General features: G+C 34.4%; 4 protein-coding genes across 6 annotated transcripts; all 4 read right to left on the bottom strand.

Annotated features, from left to right (window-relative positions):
- Positions 1-913: 913 nt before the first annotated feature.
- On the bottom strand, positions 914-1,971 carry LOC107961266 (basic leucine zipper 4). Its single transcript, XM_016897442.2, has one exon. The coding sequence runs from the start codon at positions 1,846-1,848 to the stop codon at positions 1,423-1,425; it is 426 nt and encodes a 141-aa protein (XP_016752931.1). The 5' UTR covers positions 1,849-1,971; the 3' UTR covers positions 914-1,422.
- A 2,644-nt stretch (positions 1,972-4,615) lies between these two features.
- Positions 4,616-9,782, bottom strand: LOC107957895 (uncharacterized protein KIAA0930 homolog). Of its 3 annotated transcripts, none has more exons than XM_016893514.2 (12): positions 9,486-9,782; positions 9,222-9,411; positions 9,081-9,146; positions 8,810-8,916; positions 8,434-8,494; positions 8,046-8,105; positions 7,892-7,966; positions 7,304-7,456; positions 6,699-6,753; positions 5,775-5,897; positions 5,043-5,167; positions 4,616-4,947 (listed from the first exon to the last, which is right to left on the bottom strand). In XM_016893514.2, the coding sequence occupies exons 1-12, from the start codon at positions 9,515-9,517 to the stop codon at positions 4,924-4,926; spliced, it is 1,071 nt and encodes a 356-aa protein (XP_016749003.2). In that variant the 5' UTR covers positions 9,518-9,782; the 3' UTR covers positions 4,616-4,923. The 3 variants fall into 3 exon arrangements, with proteins under 3 accessions (XP_016749003.2, XP_016749001.2, XP_016749004.2); XM_016893512.2 differs by having other exon boundaries at positions 4,654-4,947; positions 5,043-5,272; positions 9,486-9,781; XM_016893515.2 differs by lacking the exon at positions 7,304-7,456 and having other exon boundaries at positions 4,654-4,947; positions 5,043-5,272; positions 9,486-9,781.
- A 1,543-nt stretch (positions 9,783-11,325) lies between these two features.
- On the bottom strand, positions 11,326-11,956 carry LOC107961267 (uncharacterized). The gene has a single exon (XM_016897443.2). The coding sequence runs from the start codon at positions 11,873-11,875 to the stop codon at positions 11,447-11,449; it is 429 nt and encodes a 142-aa protein (XP_016752932.2). The 5' UTR covers positions 11,876-11,956; the 3' UTR covers positions 11,326-11,446.
- A 1,873-nt stretch (positions 11,957-13,829) lies between these two features.
- Positions 13,830-17,501, bottom strand: LOC107957896 (uncharacterized). Its single transcript, XM_016893516.2, has 3 exons — positions 16,514-17,501; positions 15,689-15,876; positions 13,830-14,838 (listed from the first exon to the last, which is right to left on the bottom strand). The coding sequence occupies exons 1-3, from the start codon at positions 17,178-17,180 to the stop codon at positions 14,305-14,307; spliced, it is 1,389 nt and encodes a 462-aa protein (XP_016749005.1). The 5' UTR covers positions 17,181-17,501; the 3' UTR covers positions 13,830-14,304.
- Between the last annotated feature and the right edge of the window lie 434 nt (positions 17,502-17,935).

Raw genomic sequence — 17,935 nt, 5'->3', positions numbered from 1 at the left:
CCCCGACTCAAGTTTTAGCTTTCTCTCCACCGCCACAATCACTCCCCCCCAAAAGCCTCTTGCCCCTAACTTTATCACATGTTTTAGACAATTTGGTTAAAAATACTACTTTGGTGGAGATGGAGAAAAATAACAAGTTAATTATACTGGAAAACCATTTTGTTTTTCCCAATGATTATGGTCTCAAACTTATGTATGGGGTTTATAAAGCATTCTCTTTCGGTATCATGAAACTTAAATCCGTGATCATATAACCACTTTCAACTAGGCTCCTGAGTTATGCTCCAACTCGTGACCATATAACCTGTCAACTAGAAGCCCTAGTTATACTTCAACCCGTGATCGTATAACCACCGTAAACTAAGAGCCTAAGTTGCAATGCGATAGGCTTCTAAGGTGATGATTCCATCTCGACACGAAAAATGAAATGTGTGGGTTTCCGAGCACTATTTTATCATCGTGAACTCAAATATACCTTAAAATTATCACAATGTCTACCTCAAATACAAACACAAATAAATTTTTTCCCCAAATTTCCAACACCCAACATAAAAAAAAACAATTTTAGAGAGAGAGACCTAAAAATAAAAAAAATACTTAAAACCCTAAATAATTTTTAAAATCTATATTTTTATCAAATTTAACCTTTGATATATTACATTTATAGGATTTAAAAAAAAAAGAAACTTCCTCTTAAACAAGCTATCCATATCTAAATCCCCTTTTTGTCTTTAATTTTTTTCCGAAAGGTCATGTTTTAAAACTTATTTGAACAATCATTAATTTCCACCTGGGAAGTAAGCGTGTATATATATATATGATTGTTGTGAAGTTTGAAGTTAACAACCGACCATGAAAATTAAAATGGAACCACAAGTATAGATCCCTAGTGCTCTTCACTGTTGTTTTGTGGGTTGCTCTTTATATTAATACTGTGAAGAAACTTGTCAACATTTTTATTCGCCAATCCCATCCAAATTAACGGTAAATTCTTCATAAAAAGACGAGTAAAGCAACGCACTGATTTCACTAATATATTGACCCATGAATTATATACAGCCTCAAGATACGTGCAAAAAGCTACTACATTATATAGTAAACAAAGAAAAGTCCTTATTAAAAAGGACCCGAAAACAAAAAAAGTAAAAGACACAAAATATTTTTTTTACAATATATCAAACGTGGGGTTTATGAAAACCACCACCTTTTCTTGACCATATAAGTGATTGGCTACTAATTATTATTATAATTATTACGATGTAGAAAGAGAGAGAGAAAAGAGAGGTGAAATTAAGCTCTAAAATTCCTTCATTTACGCTTCAAATTTTTCAATAATTTTTAGTTGATTTAATTATAGAGCTTAATTTCATATGGTTAAGTTTTTTTTTTTTTTAAGTTAAAAGCTTTGATAAAAGATGAAGGCTATCGTGATTGCATGGTGGCTAAAGTCCAGTAAAGATCCAAGAGTTTGGCCCAAAGAGCTTCGGATTCGGATCTCAACTGTTCATTTTCTCGCCATACAATGTGATACTGATTAATGACTGTACTCAGTCGGTTCTTAAGCTGCTGGTTCTCTACGCTCAACCGGTTCACTTCGTCCGTGATGTTCTCCAAGTGCATCCTTTTTCGCCAACGGGACCGCCTCGCTGATTCCCGGTTCGATTTCATGCGTCTCTTCTTCCTCTCGTCCGGTGAATAAACCGCCCGAGTCGAACCTTCTGAACCGGAGTTTGGACTTACCGGTTCATTCGATTTGAGAAAAGACAATAACTCTTCGAGCTCTTCGCGTGTGAAGCCGGTTTCGTTAACCGGTAATTGAAACTGATCCGCTTCTTGGGACAAGAACATTGGGTCAATTAAACCAAACCAAAGAACAAGAAGGGGTTTAAGTTAAAAAAAAAAAAGAGAAGAAAGAACACAAAAATAGACCGGGTTTTTTTAAAATGATAGTAGGAAGTAAGAGAAGAGGGGAAAAGGGAAGGTAAGAAGAGGGGGGAAAGGGTATTTAAAGGGGAGGGGTAAGGGACATGTAGGGTCCTTCATAACAAATGATTTTGGATGGGAGATAACTTTTTCAAAATCAAAAAGGCAAACCTCCCAAGAAAGTTTATTTTAATTATCCTTAACTAGTGGGGGTCATTTTTTGGTTCTCCTACTTTATAATTTTATGGGGGGGGGGTTTAAGAGAGAAGAATTGATGGGCCATGGAGAAATATTAGGTTTACCTTAATCACGAAGAATCAAACAAAAACAGATAAAAAAGAAATTTTGCTAGAAAAGTGATACACATATATATATGTTTATTAGAGAGACAAAGAGCAGAAGTCATGTGGAATACGTCGGAGTGAAACCAAAATCAAAGTCTTTTTCAAATATAAAATAATACAAGTTGTTGCTACTCAGATTTTAGCTTATCATTGGTTGAGTAAATTTCAAATGGTTCAAAACTTGTTTTAAAATGTTTATTATTTTAAATAATAAGTGGAAAATGTGGATTTAAAGAGTTATAGAAGGAGAAGAAGTTTGTATGTATGTATATTTGATTACGATGGGACATTGCATGTGGGGGAAAAGACAATTGCAAACGTATATGCGTTACACATTAGGGTTTTCCTTTTTTCTTAAACAATATTATTTACTGGGAAAAGTTTAGCAGTAACCCATCTCCAATTCTTGTGTCCATTTTTTACTGCTTTTGGATAGTTTGATTTAAGAAAATATTTATTTATCAAACTAATTATATAATATATACATAAGAACAGAAAACCATATGGTCCCTTATTGTAAGAATCAAATAACATCAATTTTAAGGTACTTTTTCCTGTTGAGCATGCAAAAGCAATCTGAAAAAAAAAAAGAAAGAAAGAAAGAAAGAGGTTTTATGGTGGAACTAGAGTTTACCTTTTGGTTCAAGTTATTCGTGGGTCGTGACCTTTTACCACATCGAAAATCATACTGATCATTTCCTTTTCCTCTACATATATATATAAATATTTATATATAACATTGACTTAAAAGTTGTTTGCAGCATAATACTGCAGATTCCATGGTAGTTTTCTTAGTTGGTATGTGTTATTGGAAGTTGAAACATAGTTGTTTTCTGCTTAATATTTATAACTTTAACGAGGGATCTTTGGAAGTTTTCTTTTATTTGGCTGTTCGGTTTTATTATATAAAGCAGGGTAGCTAGCATATATATATATATATAATACTACAGACTATATAGTGGAGGCGAACATGCATGCATACGATCGATTCTGCTACTCATGCTGCTTGCAGTTGCAGGTAATTTAATTAACTTTTTTATTTTATGAAATTCAGCTCAACCATTAGCTATACCCATCCTTTTATTTATATATTTATGGTATAATTTTGCTGCTTTAATTAATATATACATACAAGTGGGCTTCATGTGCTGCTGGAACTGATTTTCCTTAAAAAACGTTGAATCAGAATGCTTTAATATGATAACATGCCTAGCTCCTTTATCCTAATGTCATTTACCCTTTGTTGCGGAGATTAAAGTGCTGCCTTAGTTTCTCTACTTACTCATTACGGTAGCAATATATGACACTTCACGTTATTTTTTGCCCCTTAGGTTTTGTGGACGAAATCCCCTTCTTAATTGATTTAGACACTATTTCTTTTTCCTTCTAATTATTCAAAGCTTGAGGACCCTACCAAAACTTTCAAACTCAAAATATTCTTTGTAAGGAATTAGTAATAACTACTATTAGAAACTGGGATTAAGTTTTTTTTTTCCCTCGCAATAATGTAGATGATAATAAAGTAATAAAGGGCTCGACCAGGATTTTCTAAGGATATGATTGATTCAACTTTGAATCAGGCTATATAGGTATAGGTAGTGAGGCTAACCAAGTCCAAAAATAGTGCATATATTTGGCACACTTGAAGCGTCAATATTTCCCGTAACAGCAAAAAGAGGTTGGTTGGCCAATATACTATGGCCAGGCGTCCCAACACTAGAAGAAGAGGAAGCCCCTTTGCCATCTTTGAGTATTACTTCGGGCGCAGGCAAACCAGGTGGAGCCACCCACTGTTTGCCCCATGTTCACACTAAAGGCAGTGTGTGACTGTGAGGATATCCCAGGACAGCGTACCCTAAAGCTCAAAATCTTGATCATATCCCCCAATGCCCTTTACGTATTTTCAGAGGCCAAACACCAGGGCCCCGAATATAATGTGTGGCTAAAGAGAAAAGTAACCATACAGTCCACAAACATCTAAAGTAATGCACAGTTGCACACTCCTAAGTTATTCCAAGCAGTTTTTTCTTCTAGTTATGGATTGCTTAATTTAGCTAGTTTTGGCGAAAGTAAACCCACGGAGCACAAATTTAGCTCAAGATTTAACTCAATTTGTTCATATAACTACTTTGAAAAGATAACATCCAACCGGTTTAGTTTCAAATCTAATCATAGCATCCCCATTTAATACTAAGCTACGCACTTATATGTAAAAGAAAATAAAGAAGAAAGGTTGGCCAATGAGGAAAAGAACCATTAAGAAAGGACAGGAAACACTTTGAAACTGACATTCTCGAGTCTTCTAAAACTTTAGGGCTTGCAAAGAAACAATTCTTGTGCAAATAGAATTAGTACTTCTAAGTGACATTCCTTGCCATAGAAGAGATTAGGAAGCACACGTAGAACATTAGAATTCATTAGGAATGTTTAAGAATCTTATACAATGAAGAAACATAAAGAACTATTAATAATGTACAATTGTCATAATACAGCCTTAGAACACTCAACCCCACACCAATTTATGTGGGGAAGAGATGAACACTGTTCATGCTCCAGAGGGTGGAAATTTTCAGACTTCTTTTGCATGTGCACTTCTTCTGCAGGTTGCGTATACTTGTATGCCTCGTATATTTCACAAGTTTTGGCAACAAGACATTTACAAGTTCACCGGAGGACTTCTCTGAGTTTGGATATAAGTAGTAGTTAGACACTCATCCGGATGCAGGGAAAAACCAGCTGATGGAAGCTTATGAAATTAGAATATAAAGATCATACCTTGAACAAAAGATCATGAGCAATGTGTTCCCAGGGCAATGTTATAGACATTAAGCAGCATTTAAGAGGTATCATCTCTTCATCAGAAGTTGAAGTAGCTGCAGCAGCCGCATAAACATGCTTTGCTGCCAAAGATACAACAGAAGCTGCTTTACGAAACATTGAGCCAAGTCTTAAACCCCTTTTTGACTTAATTGGTGAAAAAGGGCCAGAATATTGCTTGCTTTGGTCTGACAGAGAAACATAAATTCAGTATTTTACTCAACTCTACATGCAACATTCACTTATCATGATCAATCAACTAGTTTTATGCATTAAATGGACCAGATGTTCATAAAAGGAGAAATATAGAACATTGGGGGGAAAAAAAGGAAGCAAAGTACTCATAATAATTCTAAAAGTGATGCATTGCAATTTTTCACTTGTCAACCGCTTACACAAACTATATTGACAAATCATCATTAACTACAGATACTAATCACAGTTTAACATAATCATCAATAATCAATACACTCAAATCCATTATCACTTTGAAGTGAGACATTATGATCGATTGATCAATAAGACATAAGGCACTTTGGGCTTTGGCACACATTAAGCCTTGAGAAACAAAAGGTTATGATCAGTTTAAACTCTGTTGCAACATCTAAACTACACAAGCTTTGAAAGGCGAGGAAACACAAAAGAACGTGAACTTTACAATATAAGTTTTAGATAGAAATTCTTACTGACCTGCAACACCTGAAACAGCAACTTCAACTTCCCCACGTCCTCCAGGACCTTTCATGTAAAGTCTGTCTGTTTTCCCAGAGGAATGACCAACTGACAGAAAACTTCCAAATCGAGAATGCCCATCTGAGAAAGAAAGATAAATGATATAGGGCGAGGGCTAAATAAGCATGAAGAGGAAATTAATGTCTCGTTTGGTTACTAGCGTAATAATACGAGAAAAAAGCTTATTTATTACGTATGTATTACAATGGTTATACATAAAATAAAAAATAGTTAGTAGAAATCTAAACTTGAAATTAGAAAGATGAGTATAAACTCTTGTAAAAAATAACACTTCTTCAAAATAAGCAAAAAGGTTTTATTCTTTTTTCCAAAACAAGTTATGTGAGTGGCAAAAAATTACCAATTTAAATTAGTTTATTGCTAACCGATATGCTAAACATGGTGAAAAGATAATACTCCTACCAAACGTAGTATAAGAACACATGAAAAGCTAAGAATAAATTCTCTAACACATCAGATAAGCAATCTACATGTTTTGCATCCTTTATACTAGATCAAGCTAGGAGAACATTAAATCAACTGGTAGTTTATAGACTTGTTGTGTCTGTTCTTCTACAGGCACATTATCATTATTATTTTTTATAAAGAAGAAAATGTTGCACTAAAAGGCACCATAGGGATGCCAACCCATTACAAGACTGCAGTGAAAGGTACATCAGTTATTGCTTAAACAAAAGAACCAAATTCAAAGTTAAATAAGCCATGGTAGTATGTTTTACATATAAAAATCAATTTCATTGTCAACATTCTACACAAAAAAAACAAAGCAGAAAGTATTTCATCAGTTGAAGCACCAAACTTTGTAGAATTTCGAAAGAATAAGAACAGAAGCCAATTCTTTGAAAGAGTAAAAAGGTATACCATCATATGCATCCCGAACCATTTGATAGCTGACAAATCCAGAAAAAAGTGTTAGCTGCCATAATAATTAGCAGCATGTCAAGTTGTACACAAACTGAGCTTTGTAGCATATAAAGAATTCCTAAGCAGCTTTTCACAGAATAAATCCATATTAATTTTGAAAACTCAAGCATCGGTCTATTTGATGCTAACCACAATGTTATTTATAACTTAAACTTCAAAACTAATTCATGATAATAAAATATTCATAGTTGTAGAGAAAATCATTTTCTTCTCATGCATATCTCCCCCTTTCATGGTCAATGTTAATTTAATTTGAATGCTTACAGGACAACATAAAGCAAGATTCATTCTGCACCAAAATGGACAATTGTTAAAACACCAAAGCAGCCCATTTTAAGTCCTAGTCAACAATGCCACCTCACTTGCTCCTTGCTGAATGCTTGATCAATTCATTGTTCTAAGGAACAACAAATAATTTGACCATCATAAAGTGACATAAAAAACCTAGCAGTTCTATGTAACTATTTCAGATGTGAAGACCCTGGTTGATCATGGGCTAATACAAATAAATTATTACAAAGGACCTGACAGAGGACCCAAACCTTACAATTTTTTGTCCTCGTAGAATTAGTATCTACTCCCAATGGTAATTTGTTACTGGAACAGCTATCATTTTTATCTGTTTCACTAGGAAATCCTGCGCCATCAAGTGCATTAAGCAGCACGCAGTAGCAAAGATCTGTATCTGTCAAGACCTGGATGAGAAAATATGTCATGGCTACGTTCTGGAGGTCCTACAACTAACAAAAAGCTTCTGCTTTCCATGAAATCCTACTATGTCATAACAAAAGGATAACTGTATAACCAAGAAGAATGCAATGCAAAGCTTCAAATAAAGAAGCGACTTTGGTCCTTATATATGCTACAGAAATAGCAAAATCCAACTTCTTATTAGCTCAGTGCTTTTATCACAGGTTGTGAGAGGAATGCAGTAATACTAGCCAAGTTGAAACCCCGTTTACCACATCTAAACTTACTTTAAGGCAAACAAAGAGCAGTACTTTACTTCATTGGAAGTTTCATTATAAATCAATTAAATTGAAGAAAATTAATATATTATGTGCATTAGTGCAATACACTATCATAAACACACAGATGAGAGAATTTATAAAGGAAAAGAAAGCATTTACCACTGCATCAAAAGTGGAGTCAAAATCATCTATGGCGAAACAGATGTCTGGATAGGCAGGTGTTGTCTCTACTTCCTAGATCCAAATTAATGAGAATGTCATGAAATTGAAGAAAAGCTCAATATCACCAAGATTGCTAAAATGATAAGCTTGCCTTTTTTGAGTCCAAATGAAAATTTACTCGGCTGGGAGATGCATAAACAGTCTTCACAATCTGCAGGACAGCAGAGCTAAAGGATTAGATTGTGCAGAATGCAAACGTTGCATGAAAATTTTGAAATCTTTGCAAGAGACAGTATCTGATTTATCCTAAGAATAATTCAATTTCCTGGATTCAAATCGCAAAAAGTTTTAGCAATCTATGGCTTATAACAAAGATGAACTCAACAATTGGCACAGCAAGTAGAATCAAACACTTCTCAGAAAAAAATTAGTCAGATTTCCTCCAAGATGACAGATTTTACTTCAACAATATAAACAAGTCAAAAAGTTAAGAGATATAAATATGCCTCCTACAGTAGCCACATTAAAGCAGGGGTTACCTTGTATATAGAAGACAATGGTGTATCTTGCCCCACTTGACGATTTCTAAGGACTTGCTGACTGGCAAAAGGAGAAAAAAAACACATAGTTAAAATTTAATCATATCTAACACAGTGAAGCTACCAATGCGCCGGGGGGGGGGGTGGGTGTCCCCTTAACCTGCAGATAAGTATCTCTTTTATTTCTTAAACTTCAAATTACAGATATGGGGAGAGAAAAGTTAGTTCACCGAGGGGGAAGAGAGGAGGAAACAATTAGATATTGTTAAAGTAGTAAGAAACAAAATGTACCATCTAACTATAGGAAACTATCAACCATTACGATGATAAAAGCATAGCATAGATAAGACACGACACAAGGAAGTGAACAAGTCACCTGCAAATAGCTACTGTTACAGAGTACGAAATATGGGCAATCATGTTCAAGTAAAACGAGCGCCTCCAATCCACCTCTGAGAAACTCTCACCAACCAACTTATCCAACTGGTTCACAAAAGAAAGAACATAATATCTAACATACAATTTTCACCAACGACATTATAAAAAGAAGCTAAGTAAACTACTAAAGCAAAAAGGAATCAATCAAATTAAACAAGAAACTCAATTCAGATTGAAGTTGGTTTTTTTCTTTTTTTACTTCGTTTTACCTCAAGTGCCCACCTGCGTACAAAGTAAGGAGCAACGCCGTTCTTATCATTAAAACCATGTTCCCTCTACAGCAACATAAGTTGAAACAATTAGCTTAATTCTCCCCCTATTTTTTTTTTTAAAAGTGAGAGATTTTATACCCATTTTCTCACGAAAAATAAGAGATCGTCGTCTTGGCGTCGTTTTGATTCCTTTCCCCGAACGAAATACAGATCGAAGACGTCGTGCCAAAATTGACCGTCCATTTCAACGTCGGAAGCATCTTCTTCTTCCACCACCGTTTTCCCCAACAAATTCGAGTGCTTTTTAACCATGCTAAGTAAATCAAACCTACACCATACACTAGGAAAAATTAACAATTAAAATTGTAAAAGAAAAAAACCATCAATTTTGAATGCGTTTACCTGGAAGGCGTTTCTTCTCCAACACCGAGCATGGCTTTTTTTTTGGCGGTTGACGAGATGCGGTTTTTTCGATCAAATTATTACAGTTTACTGTACCGTTAAATGATTTTTTTAAATTTATTTTGAAGATTTAGGAGAGGGATGGGAAAAGTTTAGGGCAAAATTGAAAGTGGCGCGACATTGATCGGATGTTGCTGAGCAGTTATTTAGTTGGCCAGTTACGTGCTGAGAGAGAATAGAAAGATGCAACTTTCATTCTAACTTCCAGTTTAGAAAGCTTGGTGTCACTGCCAGGCCAGCTGTGAACAACTAAACGACCTGGTTTTCTGCATAGCGGAGGTTTTCTGGGCCCTTTTTATTTGAGCTACTAGACCCATAGCCTATTTGAAATACTAAATCTAATATTGGGCTTGGGCTCATTTTCCGTGGTCCACATTTCACTTAAAAAAAAAAGAACAACAGAAACCTTTAATTTATCCCTCCTCCCAATAAAACTTTACTACTTCTTCTATTTAAGAAATGAGAATTAACCTATTGCATCTTAATTTATAATAATAAAAATATATAGTTTGGAAACGTTTAAATGTATTTTTTAATAATAAATAAAAATATACATTTTACGTTTTTTTATATTTTTTATATTGTATAAAAAAATTAACATATAAAAATATATATTTTTATATTTATCACATAAATTTATTTTCATAATAAATTTTATATTACACTAAAAAAATGCATATATATGTCTCGTGTGAAACCATACATTTTATTTTCTAAAAAAAATATTAATGTTATTTAAAATTTTCACTCGGTTTTTATTTAAAAATCTCACCCGTATAGTAATTGTGTAGTACTAATTTTATATTAATTAGATTAGATTAAGAATTCAATATTTGTATAAATATATTTTATTATTTAAGCTAGCTGTCAGATAAAAAAAACACTCATAACTAAAATTATTGCTAATCAAACAAAATAAAAAAAGTTAAAAGCTAAAATAAAGGATAATAACCATTATGAACATGTTTTTAGTGGGGCTGATTTCACATTTGTCATTAATAGCTTGCTTTTAATATGATCCTGAATTAAATAAATCAAATAAAAATTAAAACAAAATCTTAATAGAATTATCCGATTCATATTTCGACAGCATTTTATAACTTTATAAATTCGTAATTAACTCTTGTTTTTTTTCAATAAAAGAGAACAGAAACGTGTTGTTTGGTCTTAAAACAGTTCCTCATGTTTATTTTTTTTTTCCTTGGACTTGTGCATTCTCTCTTTTGAAGTGTTTTTTTTTCCTTTGCATGTTTTTGTCAACGAAGGAATAGGAGGCAGGAAGAAAAAAATGGGTATTTTGCGGTTAAAAAAAAAATCTAAAAATTTGGATTGCGTGCTTTGGGTTAGTAGAAAAGCAAAAGCAAAAGGAACTTTTGTCCAGCAAACAACATTATAAAACATCATTCAAAATGATGGAGCAACAAAAGGAAAGTGGATTTTGAATTCTTTAATTCCACTCTTATTCTTTGCAAAAATTAATAAATGTGGGATGAGCATGTTCTCCAATCTCCATATTTAGTATTCAATCAAGTTGTGCTTAATTTTCAAACATAAACACTGCCCAATTTCCTACACACTAGAACCAAAATTATAAACTTCTGAACCAGTAAATGAGTTTCAAAATCTAATTTTATTTTAATTAATTCATAAATATAATATTTAATTTCGTTTTTTTTTAAAAAAATCTAGACTACGAATTTTTCGATTCATTTTTCTATCCATTAAAGTAGTTAGTTATATAAACAATCTGAACTGTAAACAATGGCTGAAAACCCATAAATTCCATGAACTGTAAACCCGTAAACTCCATTAAAACATTCACAAATCCAAGAAAGCCCATCATATATTTTGACTTACCAAATTAGAAAATGAACATATATATATATATAAGGAGCAGCACTTTAGCCTTGTTTGTTGTTCCCTTTCCTTGTTCTCTTCCTGCTGGTAGTTCCAGCAAGATGCCTCACATTCCCATCACTTTGAATCAAGGGCACATCGTTTGCATCCTCGCCATCGTCCTCGGTGGCTATACGGATGCAAGAACATCGTTCTAGCGATGCAAAGAAAGCGGCCGCCACGCCATTGACGAACCATACACCCACACCATCGAGCTTTCCGCATGCAGCTGGCGGTGAGCCACGGGTGGCGGATGATGAGGGCCTGACGTTGTTGGATCGAAGGTTGAAAAAACCAGAGCTGTTACTACTGGTGGTAGTAGTAGTACTGGAAGTAGTAGTGGCTGCCATGAATTTGGCTGTGAAAGCCCTGAAATTGAAAGTAAACCACAGAAAAGAGAGAGGGTTTGGGGTGGAATTGAAAGGATCCCCCATGAGCTATTAAAAGAGACTTTGAAATATGGTGGTTGTTTTAATTATTACTAGATAAGTCTAATTCCTACACATGCCCTTCATCCATTGTGGAATTACAAGTATGTCTTATTTAAATTCATTAATATTATAATACATGAAATACCAAATTAAATTATAATAAAAATATAAAAACTAATTTATTATAATTCTATATTAATATTTTGATACATAAAATATAAATTTTAAATATTTTTAAATAATTAATAAAAATTATTTTTGAATTTTAATTTGAATATATAAACGAATAGTAAAATATAACCATTATTTGAAATAAAATTAAAAAATAAAATAATTATACACTCAAGATAAATATTAAAAAATATATATTAGATTATAAATGAGGATTAAAACTTGACTCAAAAATTAATTTTTCAAAAAAAAAACTACAAAATATTATTTTTGAGTTTGAATGAATCAAGTAATTAAATATAAAAAAACATAAATTTAAACTTTATTATTTAAAAAATAATATTATTAAAAAATAAAATCACGAATTTCAAATATAAATTATAAAACACCTTTAAATAATTAATTTAACATTGCTTATGATATGATTATAAGCTTACTCTTGATTCCAAACATGTGTTTTTTTGAAAGCACAACAATTGGGCCCATTTGAATGGACTAGGTGGATTTGATATTGGGTCTGTAATTCAATCTGCAACAGAGCAGCTCCCGAGGGTGGGGTTCACTATGTGCGCCATTTGCCTCTTTCTTCAATGGGTTTTGATTCGCAGGAGACCCTGTTACTATTAGACACCTTAATTTCCTTGCCTCTTTTTTTAATAATCATTCAAGACTTCTCCTTGTTAATAACTTCCGTAATCAAACCTCTCAATACCAGCACTACTAGACTGCAAAATCCCCAGAGATTTCTTCAGTTTTGATTAGGCAAAAGAAAGTTCTCCTTGTTAATATCTTACCAATCGAAGCTCTAATGGGACTTTTTTTTATTTCCATCAATAATTCCATTCAATTACTATTTTGCTATGGCTGATTTGAGTCTTGAATGGGGAATGGCTTTAATATTTAAATGAATAATACTTTACTGATTGGTACCAATCTCTAGCCGAAGCATATCCACACACATGTGATAAATTAAGTGGTTGGGTTTGGATTGACCTAATCTCATAGCGTCTCTCTTTTGCTGCCTTTATAAATTGAACGTTTTTGTACCTTTAACAAGTACCTCCAATGATGCTCTCTTGAATTCCAAATGAAAAACATGTCTAAGCTCTTCACCCTTTTCATTGCTGCCCTTCTCCTCAATTTTATGCTATGTTATGCTGCTCATCCCGACCCTGCTTTGCTCTTAACCAAGCACCAGGCATTGTTTCTTTCATTTCTATTCTTCTTACCAAACCCAATCATTTCCATGTTTCTTCTTCTTCTTTTTTTTTTTGTTCTTATATTATTTCTTTGATTAATAATAAGGCTATGGGTTTTGGTTCATGCAGAGAGTTGATGTTGATGACAACTGTGAAGGAGTTGGGAAAGAGGAGAGCTTGATGCGAAGAACCCTTGCTGCTCATTTGGATTATATTTATACTCAGAACCATAAGCCATGAAGTGATATTGGTTCAATTGTAAACCATAAATAAATTGGAATGATTTGTATAGATGGCTTAAGCTAATTTAGTGCAACAAAACAAATACCCTCACATTGAGGTATACGGCAGTATTTGTAATGATGCTAATAATTTGAAGGAAAGTATTTCCTAAAGATAAGACCAGTAACAACAAAAAGGACGTTCGAACCTCAGTTATTCACTTCATTTCTATTGATGTGACGTTTTCGCTTGCGTTGCAACAGCACTACAGACAGAAACCATAATGTCTCTCACTTTATTTTGATGCTTTGGATTGGTCAATCAGATGACCTTACAACCATTTTGTTACCATTTATTGACTCTCATGAACAATGATCTCTTCTTTTATTACATAATCTTTAGCAGAAAGATTTAAAAAATTACATGAATCGTGATCTCAAGTTCTAAGAATGGAACTTTAACTTACAGATTTTTCTGTACAAATCTTGTATCCCAATCAAAGAAAACTAAGAAAAAAAAATTGTTCTCAATGCTTCTAACTCCTTCCACATTTCTGTCTATGAACATAAGCAATTGTCCTTTGACATTGCCCCTTTTTCCATCCTAGAATCCTTCCAACAATCAACGGAAAAACACTCTATTAACACTTGATTGATCACTCATCATATACAAACAAGCTCCCAAGTTCCGAGACACCTTCACCACCTGCAACCATTTCCCCTGCATCAATGATGCTGTTGGCGTCCAACATCCAAGGTTCTACATTAAACTAAATGGCCGTCTGGTTCCATCTTTGATCCAACAAGCAAAGCTTATGCCAAGCTAAATCGAATCTCAGGTTTATGTTTTAGAAGTTTCAAATCCTTTTGAAACTAACTTAGAATTTGTAAGGGTGCTACTATCATCGAAATCCTCAAGATCACTGAAAGAAATATCTTCTACATCCTCCGCACAAATTGCAGCCCCACTATAACCACCAACATCAGGACCATCATCTTCTGGCCAATCAATCTCTTCATCATCAAAATCTGGAATCCATATTTTTGAGGATGGACCAGCCACATTACCCTTTTCCTCAGTGTTAGACACCTGTTTTTCCTCAATAACAGGCTTGTCCACAAATGGCATCTCAGTGCTTTCAACTGGATGCGTCTCAGTCACGTAGTCTGTTCGGATGCTAGAGGCGGGTTCAGAAGCATAGGTCCGAGGAGACATGGTCTCAAAGGCAAAATAATTGGAAGAGGAAGGAGTAAGATCATTTTGCATTATATTATGGCTGTCTCCTAAGTGGGAAGTGCTTCCCCCGTACCAATCAGTTTCAGGCTTTGTTTGCTCTTGCAGCTCCTTCATCCACAATGCTCTAGCTTCCATTACCTGCTAGCAATAAATTAACCACCAAAGAGAATTGAAAATTGATCAACATTCTGCTTGTAAGCTTAATAACTGCCGAACATGAAGTACATGAAATGTTATTGTACCAACCATACTAATATAGTGAGAAATAGGTACATAAATTATCTCTTGAAAAACTACACTTAAGGCAAACAAATCCCTGTTGGTAATTCAAATAAATCATAAGAAAATTTCCATGAAACTATATGATATGAAATGCTTCTGTACTGAGCATATAAGAAGTTCAGCTAAAGATCAAGAAGTTATGAAGAATCCAAAATCAATTTGGCTGACAAATTTGTAAGAAGTCTTCTTGACAAAATGGAGAGAATAAATCTCTTAAGCGAAAGAATGGAACAATTTTCTCACATCTTTGTACATCAGATATGACTCAGGAACCATGGAAACCAAGCCATGAAAGGGTTGATTAATCCAGGACAAGAGCATGCATGCCAGACTTTGAAGAGGCTAAGTAAACTTGCAGAGATGTTTATAAAAAAAAAAACTATTACAGTTATGGAAATGATAATAGTGAATCCATGGAGAAAACTAGCTAGGTAGTAGGTGGAAGTGTAAAATGTGGATGTCATGCAAAGCCAATGTGTAAGAGTGAATTTCAAGAAAACTCAAAGGAATTCATATCAATTATCAGACTTTGCAATATCTTCTATTCCCATATGGATTTGAGATTTAAAAGTTAAAAATGTAAAATTGTAACCTCAGCCAGGAAAACAAAACAAGGAGACAGAAACAGAAATTAATTGAATGCTCAATTAGGGCTCAATATTATATAAACTCTCTTTTGATATTACATCTACAAGAAGTCACTTACCTGAGGTGTAGACAGAATCTCTGCATCAGCCTTGTTAAGTCTTGAATGCAGGAGAACAAAATAAACTTTCCAAAAGTAACTGTCACTCATATGGCATGGACAGAGTTCAATTCTCAGAGCTGCCAGTCTCGGAGCAAGATATTCGATAGCCATAGCATGGTCTCGTTGGGCAATTGACATGTCAAAATCTAAAACAAGAAAAACAAAAGCACAAACTCTGATTGTCATGTTATAAACCTATACATAATAATTATAAAAGTAATAAAAATAAAACCGCAAAAATTACAACCAAAATTAGCTAGCCAAACATGAAGAATGTGTTAGATGGATCAAGGATAACATAACCGTTTTTATGTATCTAAAATTCAAGCATAGATGGGGGATGTTGATCGAAATTGCAAACAGAAAAATAGGTTTTCAGTCCAATCATTTGACAAGAGAAGCACAGACTAAAGCAATGGTTCAAACTGCAAACCAATTCAATAATAAAGTCACGGGCAGGAACCACAGATCACTACATTTACTGTTAATCATAATTAACTCCTTTATTTTATGATCCAATATTGCAAAGATTCCAACAACAGAATCAATGGCGCATAAAGTCAACATGGAAAATAATGGTAGTATGAATTTCGTATTTTTTATTCAAACTATCTAGTTTTCAACTAAAATCGAAATAAAATTAACATTTTGATCAGTTGAGCTCTAAACAACTGAGCTGAAAAGCAAGAATCCCAGGGCAGAGAATATGGAAAAACAACCAAGAGTATATTACTATACAATGAGATCAAAATTAATGATGATTGATGAAGAAAACAATATTACCGTCCAAGTCTTCATCGGGATCAAGAGGGAAATCCAACCACGTTTCTGGGTGATGGGCGATATTCCTCGCAAACGCCAACACCTCATCCGTGATCCCAACCACGTCGAAATCCTCCTCTTCCTCCTCGCATTCGTTTTCTTCGCCATTTTCCCCCTGTCCAAACGGAAAATAGTCGGATTCCATCTTAGACAACGTTCCCCCGATCTCAGCTAAATCGTCTCTAACCCCAGCGACCGCGGCAGGATCAGACGGATCCTCCTCGTCCCGTGAGATAGATTGATCCGACGGCTCAGATTGATTCAAATTAGAGAATGATCGACCATTCGATTGGCCATTGAATTGCGTTGAAGAAAGAGGAGGAGGAGGAGGCGGTGGCGGAGCGAGAAAGGAAGCGACACCGAAGAGTTGTCGCGTCAGGGTTTGTTTGAGCTCCGATAGATCTTCTTTGATGCCATGGGATTGGAGTTCGGCTACTTGTTCGGGGGCCAGCGATCGGTGTTCCCCCTTGGCCTCGGTTTCCTCGTTATGAATCAGGTGCAGCGGAGGAGCCGATGATCGGGAGTCATGGCTTACGTCGTCGTTTTCCTCATCCCCTGAAGAAGCTGATTCATTGCCATCGTCGTCGAGACTGAGGGAATTCGCTAGGGATCGAGCCAACCATGACATTCTTCTTCTCCTTTTGTTCTTTTTCACTTGTTTTGCCTTTTGGATTTTAACGGGAGAGGGTGAGAAAGTGATTGATCGAAACTTGAAAGCTTGGCTTATTGGATTAAAAAGGCTCGCTTTAATTAATTAATTAATTAATTAATTAAATATAAGAGTGGGGCAATCATATGGTCATTGGACCACCATAAGCACAGTTGCGGTCTGGATTTATGTCCTGAATGTTATGCTCTGGCTTTGCCACTGTATTTGTTCACTGCTGTCTTGGATTTGCTCTGACTCAGTGAAATACAGAGTCCTTTTTCCTGTTTTTGGTTGTTTGTTAACTGTTGGTTTGGTTACTTCCCCTTTTGATTTTCAAACAAAAAACACTTCCAAAATCAAATTTGTTTTTATTTTACTCAGGAAATTGACTGGGCTTTAACCCCATGTTTTGGGCTTTTCTGACTGCTTCATTATCTTATTATTTTTCCAAAGGCTCATTGGGTCTAAAAGCAATCAATGCCACAAAACTCTGGTCTCATTCAATATCAACCCATATTTTGGACATATTTTTTAAATATCAGTCTCAGCTTTTCCTTCTATTACATTCATACTATCATTTAGGTTTCTGATCGAGAGAGTATCATTCTCAATTATTTAAGCTTCTAATTGAGTTGGTATCATCCTCAACTAGTTCACCAATTCGGTTAAGAAGTTATGAGAATGTTCTTTTGTAATTATAATACATAATTTGATTCGATGGTATTTTAATCTTT

Source organism: Gossypium hirsutum, chromosome A05, assembly GCF_007990345.1.
Source record: "Gossypium hirsutum isolate 1008001.06 chromosome A05, Gossypium_hirsutum_v2.1, whole genome shotgun sequence".
In the NCBI taxonomy this organism is placed as follows: Eukaryota; Viridiplantae; Streptophyta; class Magnoliopsida; order Malvales; family Malvaceae; genus Gossypium; species Gossypium hirsutum.
This window is presented reverse-complemented; position numbering and strand designations above follow the sequence as displayed.